The following is a 21,121-nucleotide window of genomic DNA, read 5'->3' on the forward strand; positions in this document are numbered from 1 at the left end:
TTGAAGGTACAGAGAAATTATTTCATTGATTTCAGTCTCTTAAAAAAAAAAAAAAAAAAAAGCACGGCTTTAAAATTCAGGAACAGTATCCAATAAACAAAGTACTATTGTTATGCACCTGTTTTAGAGTGTGGTACAAAGAGAAGCTTACAAATTCAAATGAATGGCATAAATGACTGAGAAATCGATTCAGATAATGCTTGTTTACAGGGACAAAAACTATGTTTACAAGTATGAATAAGGACACAGATAATCTGTTTTAAAAAAAACCCAAACCTTTCTAACTATTTACACACAGATGTATTTGCTTTCCTTTGGCACTAGAACTTACAGACAAGAGATTGCATTTTATAGCAATGAAACTTAAAATAAGAACAACCTTTGAATCATTTAAATCATACAGCCCCAAGCACAGTAGCTTCGTGTTTATTAAATTGCCAGCAACTCTGTATTTTAACCCTGGAATTTCAGGCTAAAGCCTGAACTCAGCTTTTACCTGTGACAAATTTTATTCAGCAGGATTAACTGGAGCTCAAGCAGCCATGGGGAATTTATGAGATACAGACACGTTTAGTAAGAATCTCCCATTCTTATCCAAGGTGGATATCTATCTTTAAATGCTCTTTTTATGCTTACACAAATCAAGTAAAAACAGACACCCATTACATCTATTCAGCCAACTTAGACATTAAGTGAACAGAGCACATGATGACCATCTGTAGTATTTCCTCAGTGTTGCAGAGAAAGGTGTTAATCTCTATTCATTTCCAATGCTAGGAAAAATATTTAAAGATTATACTCAGCAAATACAGTTTTCCTTTGAGCACGTTAGCTTACTCTTTAGCCCTTGCTTACTCTTTAGCCCTTGCCAGGAGTAAACCCTCAAGTTTCACACGAAACTCAGTATTATCAGTACAGTAGCAAAAGGGTTTTGGCACCCTCTAAAATGCTACAGAATATGCAAGAAAAATCTCAGAAATAGCATTTATTTGTTGTTCATGATATTTGACTTTACAGAACCTGAAGCTTTGATTACTCTCAAAACAGTTTTAATAGGTTTTCTGCCAGTAACCAACAGGGTTGTAACAACAATGGAACAGTATTTTTCCTAAAGCTTTAAAGACTAGGAAGATTCTTTTCCTTGAGCATCAATTAGGACTGCATAAAAATTAGGTAATGAGGCATCACTGCAAGTAGGAGCACATTGACCCTCTAGCACAACAGGAGGTGGTTTTCAATCTGACAACAAAAAGTAATCAAATGAAAAAGAACCCAAAGTTTATAGACTTCATAGGTTTTGTTCCTTCTCTCTCTAGATGGTAAGAAACCATTACTAATTAAGCATTTTACTTTGTTCTGCAAACAGGATCAGGGCAGAATATTTTGTTGAGATGGAATAAAGTAAACGTTGCCTTATTTTTGCATTGATCACATGCAGACTGGACATTGTCTTGTCTCTGATAACTGGACTGAATCCAAGCTGGACTAGACATTTACAGAATGCTTCCCCCACACACAATATTCGGACACATTTCAAATAGAGGTTAACCTTGTTCTGCAAAGTGTAGTCTTAAGGATCAAAAAAAGCTGAACTTGACTACAGCAAATTCAGCGAGGAAAAGGAATCAGAGAATATAACAGCAAGTCTTCCCAGAAGACAGTCTTTTCTACACATCCAAAGAGAACTAGCTGTTTGAATTTTAGATTAGCTGATACAACATTTTTTTTTTTTTAAATATTTCAAAAGCACAGCATGTTAAAAACAACTTTCATTACACTTTCTGGAATACCAGTACCAACAACCTCTACGTGAAACTGTTACAAGCTACTCAAATGCAGTGTCTTAAAATGAAAAGGAGACAGTATATTTAAAGCATATATACATGCTGCTACCAAGGAAAGAAAGCAGTCAAGTAGCAACTTTTTATACACAAGCTTTGCTAAGAATCTTGCTCTTTGAAATAGCCCCAAAATTAGTTTGTACTTAAGATTTTTCAGCTGGAAAGACTTACAAAAACACCCAAATCTAATTGTAAGACCCCTTGGTCTTTTTATTCCGAGCTTGCATGATATTTTCATACAAACTGATTTACTGGAGATACAGTACTGCAAGTTACTACTTAAAAAAAAATCTCAATCCAGTGATTTTTTGCAAAACATCATTATAAACCTCCATCTTCACACAAGGCATATGCACCAACAGCCCTGTCTTGCAGAGTAGGCAATTCAAGAAAAAGAGTGTGCAAATCACTACTCAAATGAAACATTTTACAAATACTGAAGTAGTGGAACCTAAATGAATCAATTATCCATCTGCACAACCACAGGGTTGCACTGCACTACATAAACACTGACCAAATGCCCCCAAAAATGCCAAGAAACTACAAGCAAGTTCAAAACAGAGTATTAACTGTTTCTTTCAGTGAAGACCAACCAGCCCCTTTGTGTACACATTTAGTTTTATTGTAACAAAGCAACTTGTACACTTTAACGTTTAAAACTGAGCATCTTTCTTTCCTTTCCAGTGAAACAAAAAAAAAAAAAAAAAAAAAAGAAAAAAAAGAAAAAAAAATTAAAAATAAACAAGAACAAAATTACAATAGAGAATGTCAATTCCAAATAAGATCCTACAGGTTCTGCTGATTCTCCATCAAGTGGCAGGGCTCAAAGTCATCATTAGGAGAAGATTTTATTTTAAAAGTGTCATCTTAAACTGCAAGGATGTTTGTTAAACATCACAATTAAACATGCCAAAGGAGAAGAAGCCATGTTGTCAAAATGCCCACTTAACCCACCCAAACATCTGAAACCCACCCCAGCTGACCTTCTATAACCCCATTTTATTTTTTTTTTTTTAAAGTTTTTTCTTTTTTTTTAAACAAGAGAAAGTAGACAGATACATGTTGGTAAATGCTAACTGTCCATATTCACATAGAGACACAGTGTAATCTCTGAGCCCAATATACAGAGAAAGAAGGAAAAAAGCTAGATTCTATGCACTACTACACAGGGGCCTAGCACTCTTCAGCTTCCAGCAGAGTGAAGGGAGCAGAAGGTTTTCTTTTTTCCCACAGAACATGGTGTGTTGATTCCATAAACAGTTTTTGTTTTGAGACAGAAAGGGATAAAAATGAACTTGAAACAGAAATTGGTAGATTCTTTTCCAATGTATTCTGCTCAAGGTATTTCCCCCAAAATAAATTGTGAACCATGGTGTAGAGGAGAGAAAAAAAGACCTCAAGAGAACAAGGCGACTGAGCACAAGAAAAAAAAGACAGCAACTTGCTCCCAGGGACTGGAGAAAAATTAAAAAGGTAAAAAGGGGGTTTGGAATCCATCAGTGTTCAATTAGTCATCTTCTCCTTCATCCTCCTGTTGAAAGATAAGCAACAATTAAAAAAATCTGATCACTAAAATTCAGATAGCACCAACTTTCATAACCAGAATGTTTTACTACCCTACAGACTCAGTGCATTACTCATGGCATACTCTGTGATGATCTCTCTTTCCTTTTACACTAAGTAGTAACACTTGAGCACCTGTCTACACACACATTAGTTACTAACTGGATGTCCCAAGGAAAAAGCATCAGGTTTAAAAAAAATACAGTGACTCAGAATCACTACAGACATTGACATAACTTTAACACTTATAAAGTGAAGAGGTCATCTTTTTTTTCCCTGTTGTTTTAAACTTGAGCAAAAATGGTTCAACTTTCAGATGCTAAATTCTAGTTTATATAATAGAGCCAGGTATTCCAGTGCCCACAGCAGCCTTCCTTTCTCAGTATAAGTAGTTTTTTTGCAACAGAAATTCAAACACACCCAATGCCCAGAAACAGAGATTCTAAACTCTGAGATACCAACACCTTGTATACAGTCCCTGGAATCCCAGTTGCTACACCAAAGGACTCTTCTAATTCCTGAACCCAACAGAGCCTCAGCTAAGCTGGCAAAAAGCAGAAATAAACCAACAGCTGGGAGAATGACAGAACTGATGCATGAACAAAAGCCTTGCCAGAATATCCCCTAATTAAGAATTGTTACACTGATATCCAAATTCATCTAGAGCATTTCCCTTGTAAACTCACTAAAACTACTCATTGGCATTCTCATATACACAAATATAACAACACTGAAACCACTCCATAAGTTAAGACAGCAACAGTTTTGCTTCTGCTCTCCAAACACCGTGTCAGTGATTGTACAAAAAAGAGCTATTTTCACCTTGTAACAAAAGCTTGGTAGATCTCAAATTTCTTTTGATTCTCATACACCAGAGATGGAAGGCACAAGGGGTAAGATTACTCACCTCTCCTTCCTCTCCCTCATCATCATCTTCATCTTCCTCCCCCTCATCTTCATCTCCTTCTTCATCAATATCCTCCAATCCTTCTTCCTCTTCATCGTCGTCATCATCCTCCTCTCCCTCCCCTTCTTCATCATCCATATCAGGAACCTTAAAGACACATATGCAACATTAACTACAGTGATCAAATTCACTTTCACTTGCACAGTGCTATGGTGAGTATGGATCACCAGCTTGGTGCTAAACTTACCAAGTAGTACTGTAAAGGATTTGGCCAGATGTCATCCTTGATGACTTCTCCTAGTTCATCAGCCCCTGCATCGGAGTGGTCAGTGAACCAGGTAAAGAAACTTTCTGGCTCTTCATGCTGCCTCTTCCTACTGGCTTTGTTCTGTGTCTGGCTTGAACGTTTTGTCAGATCCTGGAAAGAAAGTTAAAAAGTCGCCTCAAGAAGTATTCTTTTGTTTTTTGGGTTTGTGCTTTTTGTTTTAATGAGCAGCATTTAGAGATAACTTATCTAACAACCACGAGAAGTCACATACTCCCTCTTTCAGGATCAAGTCTTTATGAAACATTTGGAACCCAAACAACTCACAGAAAAAGATACCACTCAGCCACTTGCATTTCTCATATACATGAGAAAACTGTAAAGTCACATGCTGCTTCTGATGACCTCCACTGAAATGCTTGAAAATTCACACCATCTCACATTTGATTTATGCCTCCCTATCACAGTGAGCATATATGACAACTGTTTAATGACACTGAATTTAGAAGATCTGACAATGGCTAAATGCTAATCTGAGAGTAGCTGTAATTGTAGTTAAATGCTACCACGACTACACACACAGGACTGAAAAAACACTCAAGTCTCCACACCTCTAAGCTGTCTTTAACTCAATATAAAGAACTGCCTAGCCTTTTTATCCCAAGATTTCCTGTTTTGCAGTCTTCAGGCCATTCTTGTAGTAAGTATAACAAAACAAATCTACACAAACTGCTAAAACTTACAGTGACAAGAACAGACACAAGTCCTTTATCTACTGCCCTACCCCAGAAGTTTAGTAATTTTGCAACAACCTATTTGCTAGGTTTGAAAAGAAAATTACTACCTGCTATTTAAATAAATTATTTCTCTGATTATCTGGTAATCCCAAACTTCTATTATTTGTAATCCTGACAGAATCACAACACTTATAGGTTTACACAGTTTAATGAATACCAGAATTCACTGATTTTGTACTATGTTTTAAGATCACATTTCAGCTGGTTTGTATGGGACTGTAACTTATTATACAAGAGGAAAAGTTCTGGTTCTCAACGAAAAAAAAGATTAAAGTTTTCTTCTCAACCTGGGGGTGACAAAGTAAGCAGCAACTTTACTGCAACCCTTAATTTTACTTTTAAATACTCATTTCAGGATAACAGGAAAGTGCTCCCAACTTTTATAGAAAGTAACTACAGCAAAGTAACTATGTTTGAATACTGTCTGCATGAAAAATAGGCCTGAATTATTGTGTGGCTGCAACTTCTACAAAGCTGGGATGTCTAGAAATGAAGTTGAGGAAATAAAAAGAAACCAACACACACCAACTTATCTGACCTCACAAAACCTTGCTGTCACTGGAAATCCTAATTTAATTGTTATCTTAAGGAAACAACGAAACAGAGTCTAGACCCACACCAAAGAGAGAAAAGCTAAATGCACTTGTTAATCTTTCCATCTGGATATACTTGTACTTTCACATTTTTCTTGCTGGTGCTCAACAGCACAAGAGAATTCACTACAGATTTCCATGTAAATGGGGTATTCCAAACCCTGCAATATAAGCATGAACTAAACACGTAGAGAAGTGGCAGAGGGGTTGAGAGGGGAAGAAAAGGGAAGAACAAGGCAGCTTCAGTGCAAAAGGAAAAAAGAAACATCATGAAAGTAATGGTACCACAGAGCACAGCAGTCAGCTCTCCCCTGTCATACCTTCCCAGATTTCCATTTGATCTCAGTTGATTTTGAAGATGGGTCTCCACTTTCATTGAGGTGAAACTCTTTGGAGAGAACTTTATTTTCAAAGTATGGATTCTCATCAAAATACTGCAGAGTTGAAAGCAAAGAGTTAGAACCCACATAATGTAAAGACACGTGAGACACACCAAAGAGATTAAGTTACAAACTATGACCCAGTATGTGATTACACTTAAAAAACTAAAAAACAGAAACAAACAGAAAAACCAGGAAGATATTAAAGTACTTACAAAATCTATTCTGTAACCTGATTTGATGTCTTCAAATTCTGTCACCTCAACTCTGGTCAAATAATGCAGTGCTTCCTCATCTTCTTCTCCCAGCAGTGCAGATACTAAGACAGAAATTGGGAATCCCACATTAACAAAGCTATGAAGTGTACACTGTGCAGATGAAATACAGGAAACTGACAGTAAGGAAGATTTGAAAAAAATCAACACATCTGTCCAAGCCAACTTCTTGTGGAAGTTACCAGCCAACAGACTACTAGAATTTATGCTTGCATTTGAAGTGAAAATATCTGCATACTCTTCTCTGTGAAATACATTTTCATACATGCAGTTTGCCAAATCTAAGTAGTTTACAAACTTGTTTTGTACTCTCAGTCTCTTGTCAGGAGTCCTAAGGAGCCCTCGTCCAATTAAAAAACCAACCCCCAAACAAAGTACATTTTTTTTTTCTTTAAGGAGCCCAATTAAATAAGGAAAGTGGGAAACTTCTAATTTAAAACACAGAAAAAAACCAACATGAGATTTTAATGAACAAGGCATTTCTTTGGTCAACAACTACAAGAAATAAAAAGCTTATAAGGTGCAGTCTAGGACAAAAAACATGTTTGCATATGCAGCAGGCTTCTGTTTAAACACATTCCAAGCAACAATTCTAAAAACCCCCCAGACCTCTAAGATATGCAACAAGCAACCAAACACTGAATTTACAGAAAAAAAAGGACTATTAAGAACATACCTTGTGGGTGGTTGACAAATGTTGTTACCCAGAAATTCGGTATTTTGGCGATCAATTCTGACCTCTTCTGGAAGAATGGTTGGCGGAGTTTGTTGTATTTCTGTTCTACTTTCAAAATTTCCTCACTGGCCTGTTCATTCAGTCTGTAATAGGAAGAGCCACGTTAACCACAGGAGAAAGGACTCACATTTAAAGACAAACCATCAGTAGAGTTGCCTAAAAACTGCACGAGTGTGACCGCTTTGCCCTATTTAACAGGTGAGGCATCTCACAAGAAACCCGAGGCCCTAACTTGTAACAGCTACGAAGAAACACACTGCCAGAAGCAATCTCACTGGTCTCAATTGATAACATCCTTACCACACACTTTGTTTTGCAGCAATACATGTGGGACAGACCCTTATTTATGCAAAGAAAAGCAGTATTTTACCTCTTAAGCATTTTGTTGGCAAAGGACCTGAAGGTCCATGCTATCACCTGCTCTTTATAGCCTTGGGCAGGCAAATGAGCTGCAGCAAAGCAATTCTGTACCCCACACAAGTAAAATCTTAAAATGTAACATTTAACTGGTTTTGTAAAAAGGCAGAGCCCTGATCCTGCAACAGCTTCACATGGCCAGAGCCCCAACAGTCACCCACAGTGTGCATGGAAAGAAGTTCCAGGCACACATTAACACAGAACCCACAGAGAGTTCTGGCCTCTGAAACTGAAGTTTCACTGACACTTTCCATGTTATTCAACAAGCATGTGAATATAAAACAATTAAAAGTATATTAACAGCTAACTTTTCAACCAACTCTTTGGTTGTGCTTATAGACATGAAATACTTCTGCAAAACAGCATACACCTAACTTGAAAAAACAACTGAAAATGTATCTTTATTTTCAAAACTATCACAAATAGCTTAAAAACGTAAACTCAAGTTCTGCCTTTTCAGTTGCACACAAACAAGAAACCAGGATACTACTTCTATTTTTTTATCATACACCAATACTTCTTATATCTATCTGAGTCAGAACACAAGTATATCTTGGCAGTTTAAGGAGGAAGAATTACTACCAACTGCCTTGTTTACTCAGTATTTTTGTTTTTGAAAGCTATATTTTTATTTCTTCCAAAACACTTAAAGTTCAATAACGTTTACCTGTCTATTTCATTCTGTACTTCATCAATGTGTTCAATTGCTTCCTGTTGCTCTTTTTCTGAAAAACAAACAAAAACACATCAAAATCCCTTCATTCTTATGTCTGACAAATCACCTGGGGTTTTCACTTAAGACTTCTTCGAGTCATCTATTTTAGAAGTACATGGATATTTCTGTGAAACGTTTTAAGCATTGCTCTGCCTTAAAACTTCCACTACTTCCAGGGCATGGTGTGGTTGATGTGCAGAAACTTTGAGGAAACGTCCCTCAAAACCAGCTTTTTTCCGTAAAAATCAAAACTCCTGTTCCCCTGCAGTTTTACACAAGCCAACTTCGGCGTTAAGCCAATTGTGACAAATTAATGACCATATTTAAAAAGCCGTAAGCCACACTTACTAAGACCAAGACACTTAAAAGGCAAGTTAAACGATTTACAGAGGGCAGAAATATCAATAGAAATAACGTAACTGGGAACACGCCAAAAAGAACCGGAAAAAAAAAAAACCAAACAAAAAGCACTGAAAATGATGGTTATAACAAAAAATAACCCCGTAACACCACGAAGTCGCCGTTTGGCAGGTATTTTGTGATGGGAACTTGCCCTCCGCAAAGCCTGGCCGGGGTGCGGGTTACAGGAGCGGTGTTTACCTGCCGCGCCGGGGGATGAATGAGTGGAGCGGGAAGTGGCCGGGGCAGTGCAGCGGGATCACCGCTCCCCCGCTACGCTTCCCGCACGCCTCAACCCCCGCCCGGGGACGCCTCTCCCCGGCAGCGCGGGCGGGCGCCGCTCCCCACCCCGGCACGGAGGGGAGGGAAAGCACGTGTGTGACCGGAGCAGGCAGCGGGCGCAGCACCGCGGGGCGCGACGGCGGACGTGGAGCCGGGAGGAGGGGGAAGGAGGAAGGACAGAGCGCTGCGCCCTTCCCGCGGCAGCCGGGAGGAAGCCCACGGCGCGGCGACCTTTAAAAAATCCCGGAGCTGCCGCGATCGCACGTGGGGGACGGGGGCGGGCGGCCGCATGGCCGCGAGGCTCGAGCACCGCGTGGCTTTCCCCGGGGCGGCCGGGCGGGCTCCGGCGGCGGGGCCCGGCGCCGCTCCATCCCCGCCCGGCGGGGCAGCACCACGCGGCCGCGGCGCTGCCGAGACCAGGAGGCGGCGAAGCATCATGGCGGCGGCGGCGGAGCACAATGAGGCTCCGCGGATGCTGCTCCGGGAGGGGGGGCGGAGAGAGGGGGGGTCCCGCTGCTCCGCCAAGGCCGCAGCGCCCCCCGCCCCGGCCCCGCCTGCGCCCGTGGGGAAGGAGGCCGGGCCGGGGAGCGGAGACAAAAGGGCGCTAACATGGCCTCCTCCTGCTGCTGCTGGGGCCTGCACATCCGCCCGGCCGACCCCGCGCTCTTCCCGCCTCCGGCCCGGCCGCGGCCCGTGTGGTTGGGGAAAATGGCGGTCGGTGCGGCGCGGTGCGAGGCGGAGGCCGCGCCGGCTGCCGCCATTCCCTTCCCGCCCCCGGCGCGGCCTCACCTGAGGTCTCGTCGGCCCCATCGTGGTTGGAGTTCAGCTCCTTCTTACTGACTTTGGCCGCCGGCGCCGACATGTTGGTGGCTGCGGAGCGGAGCGCGGAGGGAGGGGGGCTGTAACGGGACTGAGCGGAGGGGGGGGCCAGGCACAGACTCCTCCTGCTGCTGCTGCCACCGCCGCTCTGTCTGTCTCCCTCCGCCTCCGGGGCGCTCCCGCCTCCTCCGCTCCCGGATAACAGGGGGCGGCAGCGGCGCTCGCAGTGCCTCACGCTCTCCACAGCCAGAATCACCAACACCACCGCCGCCGCCTCCTCTGCTGCTGCTGCTGGCGAGGGGCGGGCAGCGCGGCGCGCATGCGCAGGACCCCCCCCCTTCCTTCGGGGCACGGAGGGGGAGTACGAGAGGGGGGGAGACGGCGGCCGCAGTGCGCGTGCGCGCGGAGACCCCCCCGCGGCGCGCTGGGCAGCGGGCGGCGGATGGCGCATGCGCTCTGCGCTCCCTTGGCGGGGAGAGGGCGAGCGCGCTGCTCCGCGCAGGCGCCGGCTCCGCCTCTTCGCCGCGGGCGGCTCTCGCGCAGCCGCAGAGGGGCGGCTCCTCAGCCCCGCCCACCGCCCCACGCCGCGCGCTCATTGGTCGGGAGCGGCGCCCTCGGAGGGAGCGGAGGGGGCGGGGCTTGGCGCGGAGACACAGAGGACGGCGCGAGAGGCGGGAGGAGGGGGGGGGGCGGGGGGGAAAGGAAGGAAGGGCGGTGGCGCGCGCAGGTGTGCAAGGGGGGGGGGAATGGCGGCGCGCGCATGCGTGCAGTCGCCGGGGCTGCACGTGGCCGCGCGCGCTGAGCTCGAGGGTCGCGCGTCCCCTCAGAGCCGTTCCCGTCCTGTGAGGGGAAAGCGGCGGTGACAGAGCCGGTCCCGCTCCTCGGGAGATGGGTTATCAGGGTGTGTGTGTCCCCGGGAATGAGGGGACGGCATGTGGGATCACTGACACCCCTCCCTCACCCCCCCTAATGATCCATAAGTGCCTGCTGTGCCGAGTGGTCCCACTGGCAGAGTGGCCCCTCAGGACTTGCCCCAGCAGCTCCTGTGCCGGAAGGGTCTCTGAGGTGAGTTTGTGTTCCTTGTAAAGCAGACATGGTGACCCCCATCTTGCTGCACTGCCTCTGTTAGCTGGAACATGACCCACAGCAATAACTGTAGATGTTAACGTTTTAAGGGCACAGAGGCCCTGTCAGTCACATCCAGCCCCCTCAGTGTGGGAGCACAACTCTAGAAGGTCATTGAGCACAGCCGTCTGCCAGCACACCTGCCACTGCACCAAGAAGGAGCAGACTTTAAATAACCCTTTTTGTCCCTTTCCTGTCCACCTGTCATGGAAGAGCTCATTGCTGCTTCACAGTTACAGCTAACTCTGTTACACTCTTAAAGAAACAGCCAAGCCAGTCTTTCCTGTCAAAATACACAGCATGTAATTCACAGATGAATATCATGGTACAGAACAGGCTAAAAAGTACAGTTTTGCTGAAGAATTTGCCTTTATGTTTGCTTCCCAGTCACACAACACTACCACATTCTCCTTCCTTGTTTCCTTTTTTTGTCCCCCAACTTGTCCTTCCAATGGACTTACTCAAGGCCTTGATTAGTTCTGTCTCCTCAGAGCTCTTGCTATAAGTTTCCTGCTTCCTGCTCCTACTTGTTACTTCCCAATCTCCATTGCTTTTTTCCTTTTGTGTTCCCAGCTGTTCCTTCCCACCAACGATGCCACTGCCACCCACAACTGCTGAGGTATGTCCACAATTTGTATTGTGCTTCCCAGTGCAAAAAAGCAGGCGAGAGGAGCTGCCATCCTCTGCTTTCACAAACTCTCTTAACGGCTCGACACAAAAGACAAGCAGAGAACTGCAACTTTATAAATGCAAGATTAAGAAATCCTTCCCAAGAGGGATGGTCTCAAAGGCCTTCCTGAAGCCCATCACAGTGAGGTAATTTCTCTCATACTCTGTGTCTCCCAAGATCAATTAATGCAGGTACCTTCAGCATTCAGACAAGGTAAGGTCGTGTGTGTGCCTTATTTTTCTTCTTGCAGTTTCCTTTGCATCTCTTTACAGCTGTATTTGCTTCAATTTTTTTTTATTATTTTTTTCAGCTGTAATTTAATATTATATTGTCTTTCTCTAGATTATCTTTTGAAGGTTCACAATTTTAAAATATGGGCCATGTGTTCGAAAGCCAGTTCCAAGCAGGAACATGATGAGCCAAGTGGCATCTGACTGCTCCTAATTTGAATTGCTTGTTTAGTCCATAAATGAGTAGGTATTCCTTAAGTACATGACTAAGGTGTTCTACTAATATATCTAAAGTTACATAATCATGAGTTCCAACTGCTATACTTTTAAAAACATTTATGTGATCTGTTTATTCTACCCTAAAACTAGTACTATTAAAGAAAACATATATTAATTGTATGGATTAATTTTAGAATAATCACTTTTTAAATATATTTGAGACACAAAATACAAACCTAAGCTTTCATACAAAAAGAGAAAGCAGTTGATTTTTTTTTGGCAGAGAAAGCAGTGTTCTTTCCCACAGTTGCTTTATTCCTTCAGTTTAGTGCTGGTGATCTCCCACTCCCAGCTTCCTAATAAACATTTTATCTTCACTCTTCCTCAGTTCTCTTTCTGTTAGAAAAGTTTTCTTAACATTAATTCTGCTTCTCCAGTTATACATCCTTTCAGTCCAACTGACCAGGGTACAATTGCTTTAATAACCTGTGCTTGCTGCTTTTCAAGAGAGAGCCTTGATTACACAGTTCAACTGCATTCTGATTTTTGGGTATGTTTCATACAAGGCCTTGAAACAACAGGTGATTGCATGGACTCTGGGGCTTGGCTCAAAGAATCTGACAGCAATCCACAGAGTGATGCCCTCTCTGCAGTCTCCTCCTGGCTTTATAAAGAAATTAATTAGTGAAATTTAGCCACTGGGTAGTTGTTGAGCCCTGGGAAGGATGAGAGCAGAGCACCCCCAGTGGCTCTTGCAGCTGATTTACTGTTTGTTCTTGCTGCATTGTTAACGGGTGCTCAGGAGGAACATGACTCAAATATTTGTGAAGAAGCAAGTAGCAGCACAACTCTCAACTCAGTCCCAAACTGCTCCTCTGTGTGGGCACCCCAAATCCCATGTAGTTTCATTACAAAGGAAGGAAAATGGCACCTGGGGGATACAAAGCCTTGTTGTCACATGGTTACCTGGAGATTTTCAGAAATGCCTCATGCTTAGACTTAATACGTAATTGTGTTAATATTCATGATTCTGTAATAAAATGTAACAAATACTTGGAGATTTAGTTGATAAATACTCAGTTACCTCCTGCTTCTAATGTTTTTCATTATCTGTAGCTAACCTCTGAGGCAGTTTTAGTCCTTCAATAACTGTTGAGGGGTTAAAACATGGTTATAATCCTAAGTGAATGCATTTAGGGATAATTTTGTCCTCCACCTCTCCTCTTGAAAGACCTTTCTCAGCTACATCAAATATAATAGGACAGTAACATTTTTCCAGAACTACACTGTCCAGGTAGCTATGCTGTCTGTATCACAAACAGCTCTTTCCCCTCTGTATTACAGAGGATTCCTGCATTTTGCTTGAGCTTCAGGTTGCAAAGTTGAGGTTGCAAAATTATACTGCATGTGGCATCTTTCACACTCAGTGAGTGAGTATTCTGGTGTTGACAAATAAGGGAGTTAGATCTTTGCAGCTTTCTGAAAGCAATGACTTTGTGAGAGGAGTGAAGAAAACGTGTTTGTTTTCCTTGATGTATATTTGGATCTATGGGAAGTTTGGCAGCAGCTGATCAATGGCCTCACAGTTTACAGAAACTGCACATTTTTTTTCAAAAACTGACTAAACAGAGCTTCTTCATAATCTCATATTTGCTCCTTGATGTAAAAGCTCAGATCTTCCAATATTTCTTTCCTCAGTTAAGTATGTTACTACAAGACAGAGACATAATTGGTAATCATGCTTAGGTTCTAGAATGTTAAGTCATCTGTAAATTTTAAACATAAACCCCTGATTTGGCAAGTGAAATCAGAAAATGTGCTAAATCCTCTCAAATACTATGTAATGATGTGTGGAAAAAAAAAAAAGGTAAATTTCCTTCCCAGTATTTCTGTGATGCAAAATGGGAGTACATAAAATCATGCAAGTCAATATAATTAATAGCAACTTACGTTTTTATAGCCTTCCATCCCAAAGAATCTCATAGCCTTTACTGGGATTACTGCAGAGAAATCTAAATCAAGGATCATTTTTACCAATGCTGAAATACAACCAAGTGCTTAACCATTGTACATCTGTGCTGGGGGCTTGATCTTCCACAAAGAACTTGCAGATTTTGGCTCTGTATTAGGACTGAAGATCCCCCATTGAGTGGAAGAAAAAAACTTGTAGACTATATGAAAGCTTCCAAATTACTGAGTACCCCAGGGGGTTGAAGGCTGCACAACATCTCAAGCACACGAGTTTGCACTTTACAGGAAGGGCTGAGTGGCAGATCAGTGCTGGCTCTAAGCAGCAGGCAGAGACACACCGGCTGGTTTGCTGCATGTAATCAGTCTGAAAGCCCCCAGGAGTTGCTGAGTCTCTGTGACCCTAGAAAAACAGTTTGGCACATATATTAAACAGTCAAATGCCTCCCCTCTAACTGTTTATCCATCCCTGCAAGCCACAGACCTTCCCAGTCCAGCACTCACACTAGAACTGAGTGGTTAGATAATGACAGAAGAATCTTCCATGTGTCCTCACAGTTGTTGCAGTTTAAACCCTCAGATGAAAATATTTCTGGGCTGGTAACTGCCTTTGAAGCAGGATGGTGGTTCAGTAACACAGACAACAGGGAGTGATTAATAGTATGTAGTTGAATATATCCAATGATTCTATTAGGATTTTTTTTAAATTGACTTTTGGTGGAGTTCCCATTAGACATAGTTGCTAAACCTGAATTTTTTCCTTTAACCAATGTTTTCAACTTACCAGAGCAGTTGCTTGTAATCTATGAAGAGCTGGATGGTCTTGTAACACAAAGAGGCAGTCAAAATATTATCTAAAATCTTAAATTAAAATTCAATTAAACTTAACCCCCATCTGAACATGAAATGAACTACTTTTTAGGTGTGTGATGTGGGTACCTAAGAGCATTTTGCTCATTTTTTTCATGTGAGGTATACAGGTGTGAATTTTTTAGAGAACTGATCTGGGATGTGAGGGGAAATTGTTTATTGGAAAATTCTCTTGAAGTTATGTTCTGCATTGTGAGATTAAGAGGTCCTGCTCATAGATACATTTTTTCAGCCTTTCTTAACTTTTCCAGCCCTTCTTAACTTTCATCCAGATTTTGTATCTCAGACATGGATGCTGTGCTCCTCAGCTCAGATGGAGCCCTGTGCCTGCTAAGTACTGATTAACTGTGCCAGCAGACACGTATCTAGACACTGTTAAAAATCCACAGCAACTGAGCTGCAGTTTCTAAACCCAAAAATGTTTAAATAACAACTTGTCCAGATGTGCTGCTACTATTTACAGATGTGAATATCCATCTCCTCTTGCCTGAGGAGCTCTAAACAAAGTTCTTGGTAAAACAGACCACTTAAAAGTTTGATCATTCTACCTAGGAATACTTAATCAAAAATAAAGACACTTTCAAACTGGAGCACTTCAGTACTGGGGGTTAGTCTAGAATAGCTGTGTCAACCAATTTTTTTATGCAGAAGGCCCTGAAATGATTCACAGGGGAGGTAGCTACTAGTCTTTGATTTCCATCAGTGGTGCTCTGAAGAAAAGCTAGAATTTCCTCACAGTTTGGGCAGAACCTCTAGTGCTACATAGAATTCTTCTGAGACACAATAATTACAGACAAAAATTCATGGAAATTACAGTATTGTAAATTTAAATGAATGCTGAATTGAAGTTTTAGGATAACTCAGAAGTAGGGGTACAGCACTGCTAAGGACTAGGAAGAACTATACTTGGTGTTTCTATGTGTTTTCCTGCAAAGAGATTTTCAGATGATCCTCTCCCTCTTCTCCACTCATGAAAAAATTAAGAGGGAGCCAGCATTTCTCCAAAGACAATTTATAAATATTTGTTTTCTAGGATTTTTAACTCTGTCCAGTTCCTCATACTTACCAGCTCCTTAGTCCTACAGCAAGAAAACTCTTGCTGAATCCTAAACAAAGTTGAGTAGCAGTTCAAGACTTGGTCCCTCAGGGATAGCAGTAGAGACTAAAATTTTACACTATGCGTATTCCATCCATTGTCTTGCTACCAAGTGGCAGCTGGTTTTGTGGGAATCATTAAAAACTTTCCTTGTTACATGGAGCACTATCGATACTTGAGCTCTCAGGGGGAGTAACCTCTGTTTCTACCCAGAAAACATCAGATTAAAATAAACACACCCAACGTGGCTCAGTGAGGAGTGAGCACATTATTTACAATTCTGTAGTTTCAAATTAGAATTATTCAAACATTTGCAGTGTGTCATGAGCCTCGTGTAGGAGTACAGAGATAGAAAAGGTGACACAAAAAGGAGAAAAATATGTAGGGATCTGTCACATACAGGTTTTGCTATCATAATACGTTGTACATGTTACTCCTTTCATCTGAGGATGTCAAAGCTCATTAAAAATTCTAGTTAAATATAAAAAGCTTTCTGAGCAAAGTAGTTCTTTTCTTGGTAGGTTAACTGAATGCCAGAGTTATTCAGAATTATTCCTCATTAGAGCAGGAGACAGAACTCAGGAACAGAGCTCGTCTCTAAGTTCGGCGACATAAAATGCTGCCTGAGTTGCCAACAATGAAGATCTGCAAGTGGAATTTGGTTAATTGTGTCAGTCTGTAGGAACGCTTATTATTTTTTGGTACTACAATAGCTCTGAGGATCCTGAGAGTTCTGCGACTCTGATCCCTTTGTGCAAGGTGCTATCTGAATACAAAGCAAAGAGTTCTGGCTTGGAAGAATGTAAAGTCTTTCAGGACATAGCATGACAAACTATTTTTTGGTAGAAGTTCCTACTTATGTATTCTCCACCACACATTCCTTCCCTCTTCTCCTTCACACTGTCCCTCAATTGTGCCAGTGCATTTTTTTTTTGTGTGTGTGTGTGTGTGTAGCCCCATGTTAAATTGCATCAGGAAACTGATTTCAATTAGAAATAGTCCCCATAAAACCCATGTATTTTTAACTCAGACTAGTACCCTGATCTGGTTCCCTGGAGCAGGGGCATGAAAAATAGAAAGAAAAAAGGTCCCATGAAAGCAGGATGAACAAGGGAAGGGTAAAGAACATGTCACGTAAGTCTTGCTTACTTGGAAGAGGTGTTAAACTGTGCCCCTGACTTAACCTGAGGATGAGAAGGTTGCAGTTTTGACTGGTGTGAAAAGGCAACATTCTTTTAGTAATTTATTTTTTTTAAAGTTTCAAATTATCACAAGCAAGTGGAATTATCAATAAACAAAATAGCTGCTCTGCCACCTCAGGTGATACCATAAAAGTTTTCAGAGTAGCTTTTTTGAGATCATTGACAAAACAGTCATTCTTCCCTTTTCAAGGTCAAAAATAACACCTCAGAAACATACAAAGCAGCACCCTTAAAACTCCATGTTTCTTTTTGCAGTGATATGACTGGAAAATAATTTCATCTGCCTTTAGAAAGGGGGGCAATGTAAGACACAGCAGAGACCATTTCCCTCCCACCACAGTTTTATATCTATTATCTGACTCACCACTTCTGGGATTCCTTCTGGCAGCACTGGTTTTACTGCACTGAAAATTCAAGAATGTGACACTATTCCCTGTTTTCAAGCTAGTTTGTTCACTGTTTTGTTCAGGTCAGCATTCCTTCCTTTAGAGGTTTGGAACTCAACATTCAGTATGTGCTGGATATTCCTGTTCTTAAGCCTTGTGAGAAGGACCAGCACAGTGGAAAGGGAGGGGGAGGGAAGGGAGAAATGAAAAGGGGGGAGAATCCATATCTGAAGAGAGAGTCTAGACTAGAGAAATTTTACTGACATCCATTCAGTATCCAGCAGGGTCTCCTTCAAGGGCTTTTGCTGAGATCCAAAGGCCCTTGCAATTCACAGAGGCATTTATATGCAACATTGCCCTCTGGGAGCTAAGGTATAACTGTACTCCTGGATAATAATAACAAAGAATACTACCAGACTCCTATTGAAATGTCAACCAGGCACTACTGTTGTAGAGAGTAACAAAGAGATGCTAATATAATTATGAAGCCTCAGTACCCTCATTAACACATCTTTAGTGCCTACCTCTTTGAAAATCAGCTGTATAAAGTGACTGTCAGAGTTAATTCTTTATAAATTGCCTCCTGTCAGATCCCAGCACTGCAGTTCTCTCAGGCCTTGCTGATGGTAAGAAATCTGGGGTTATTTTTTAGTACTGATGTAGTTACATGGGTGTTATTAAAGGTATATAAGATGTTGCATAAGCAACATACAATAGAGCAAAATAAAAATGCTTTTGGTCAGCCCAGCTTCCACAGTTGGTAGCATAAACAGGAAAAGTTTGAATCAATTAAATGGAAAACTAAGGACAAATGAAAAACAGGAATGAAAGGTGTCACATAATTTGGCATTAAAATGTTTCCGGACCTTTTTTTTTTTTTTTTTTTTTTTTTAAATTTGAAAATTGCAGCCAGTTTAGAGCTCTCCCTCCTTCTCCTGCCTTTACAACAGCATTTCAGCTCCAGGCCTCATTCCAGTGCATCCTCCCTCCCCACCACTCCCCCTCACAAATATATATTTCAATAGACTTAGGCTACATGGAGTTCCAAAACCAGCATGTAATTGGCGCAATTGTCTTTTACACTTTGCCACAGAGAGCCACATTCATGTCTTCTTCAGCCCCATTTTGTCATGTTTTTCTCTTTTTTTTTTTTTTTTTTAAAGTTAGACTGGCATCAGTAGTTATGTTGGGAACCCTACATACAGACTAAAGAAAAAAAGTTACATAAATGGGTGCTATTGGTGGTTCATTCTGTTGTTTCTGGCAAACTGCTATCCTCTCTCCCTCCTGGAAGGTAAAGGTACCAGAGGGGATGAAAAGAAAGTGATCATTATAAATCACTTCATTTTCTGGGGCAGTTGAAACACTGACATATCCAATTTGTCTATACAAGATACTCTGCTTCCCTTAATCTTCTGTGTGCTTTTGAGAAGATTATAATCTTCTGCAGTACATAATTTTGTAACGTTATCTGTCTGTCTGTGCTTGTATAATATGCCCTGGGATTCTTTGGGGTACCTGTTATGCTTGGAATAATAGACCAATAAAAATGGGGTATTTGCATGTGCCAGGTCAGAAGTAGCTTTCACACGAAGTGTAAGATGATTTTGCTAAACTGGCAATATGCAAACTCTAAATGGAGGTGAAATTTACATCAATAAAAGGAGCCCTTGCAAATCTTTCCTACTTTATTAATGTCACAGTAGGAAATTATTTTATTCTCCACTTTTAAATTCCATATCCATACCCCAGTAAAGCTATGATGTGTTTATTGATCAGTGTCCATAGAAATAATGTATAAGCAATTAAAGTAGCATGGTTGAAATTAAATATATAGATTTCTGAAGAGCAGTCAAGAACTAAAATTCTGCTTGCCTGCTTTACATAAGCACAATTCTAATGGTACTGAGTGGAATATAAGTAGTTATTTCTGAACCACCTTTTTTTGCAACACTTCTGCAAAGGGTAGCCACTTCTATTCAGATGAGTAATACCTGTCTGCAGTGCTTTTTGAGATGGGCAGCTGCTTTATACATCTCTATTAAAATTCCAACTTGTTTGAGACACTGTAGACATCCTATGATTTGATGAGGAACAGAACAGGTAAATAATTTTTAATTGTGGTTACCAAATATGGGATTAATTGAAGGGATCTCAGTATTTTCTTCCACGTTGTCAGCACAGCAGAGTCAGCTGCCTTTTAAAAGTGATGTACCAGATTGTACTTTTATTTCTGAGATCAGATGGTGGCCATGCTGGTACAAACTCAGCAGGACCTAGAAACCTCCACCTCTAAAAGGAGAGAGATTGCTGACAGCATCAAGCCCCTGTTCAAGGCAGAGGCTCCCAGCTGCCACTGAGTTGGGAGCACCAGGGCAGCCAGGAATTAGGATCCTGAGCCTTCCACAGATGTCTCTGTCAATGTGCCATGGCTCTTGGCCCTGTGCCACCACTTGCTTGCCACTCACACCCCCCAGCACCGTGTCCTTGTGCTCCTGTGGTGGTGGCTTGCTGACACCTGTGACAAGGCAAGCTTTCCCTGGGCTCCTTCTCATTTTGGCTACACTTCACTAAAAATCTTGGTCTTACTATCAGCAATGTAGGAATGAATACAGGAGAGGCAATGCCTGTGCAATGCAAGAAATTGTACCCTTAATATTTAATAAGGACTCCCAACTATTAGCTCTACAAACCAAAGGACTCCCAACTATTAGTTCTGGTTTGGGTAGAGACTGTAGCTTCAGCTTTCTGGAGCCTCAGCAAAATTCAGTTATTTCATTTATCACAAATAGAGAGCAGCTACTGCACCCACTAGTGGGTGAATTCTTACCGAGATGGAGCTTATTTATTTGGCTCCAGGTCATGGAAATCATACCCCCAGTGTGCATGCTTATTGCTACATCTCATTCTTTTTTTTCCTGATCATTTCTCCCCAATGCATAGTATCACACTGCTTTCCCTTTTGTCAGTTTTCTGATGCTGATTTGCTCCATTATGTGAAAAGGAAAACTTACTGGTATTTTATCTCAGGAAACACAAAGAAGAAAAAGCACAGATCAGCACCATAGTGATAAGAGCCACTCAAAGAGACTCTTGGTAGCCTCAGGCTAGTAACAACCCTCCCCCAATTATCCCTGATTTTACCTTATTTTCAATGTGGTGTTATGATACCAAAACAAAAATATCTGTGCATCTAATACTGCCATGCCAGAAAGAAGAAGAAAGATATGATTTTTTTAAAGTACGGTTGATCTATTGAAATCCAAGCAAATCAGAGATCTTGGAATAGAGAAGGACTGAACTGAAATTACTTAGAACACTCATCTTCTGGAGCTGCTAGCTCCTTTCTCATCCCCAGGGAAAAAG

General features: G+C 41.7%; 1 protein-coding gene across 1 annotated transcript; it reads right to left on the reverse strand.

The window, feature by feature from the left end:
* Nucleotides 1-2,441: 2,441 nt before the first annotated feature.
* SET (SET nuclear proto-oncogene) lies at nucleotides 2,442-10,327 on the reverse strand. Its single transcript, XM_071765763.1, has 8 exons — nucleotides 9,960-10,327; nucleotides 8,442-8,499; nucleotides 7,298-7,440; nucleotides 6,562-6,665; nucleotides 6,287-6,400; nucleotides 4,559-4,729; nucleotides 4,312-4,458; nucleotides 2,442-3,372 (listed from the first exon to the last, which is right to left on the reverse strand). The coding sequence occupies exons 1-8, from the start codon at nucleotides 10,030-10,032 to the stop codon at nucleotides 3,349-3,351; spliced, it is 834 nt and encodes a 277-aa protein (XP_071621864.1). The 5' UTR covers nucleotides 10,033-10,327; the 3' UTR covers nucleotides 2,442-3,348.
* Between the last annotated feature and the right edge of the window lie 10,794 nt (nucleotides 10,328-21,121).

Source organism: Heliangelus exortis, chromosome 22 (assembly GCF_036169615.1).
Source record: "Heliangelus exortis chromosome 22, bHelExo1.hap1, whole genome shotgun sequence".
NCBI classification, from domain to species: Eukaryota; Metazoa; Chordata; class Aves; order Apodiformes; family Trochilidae; genus Heliangelus; species Heliangelus exortis.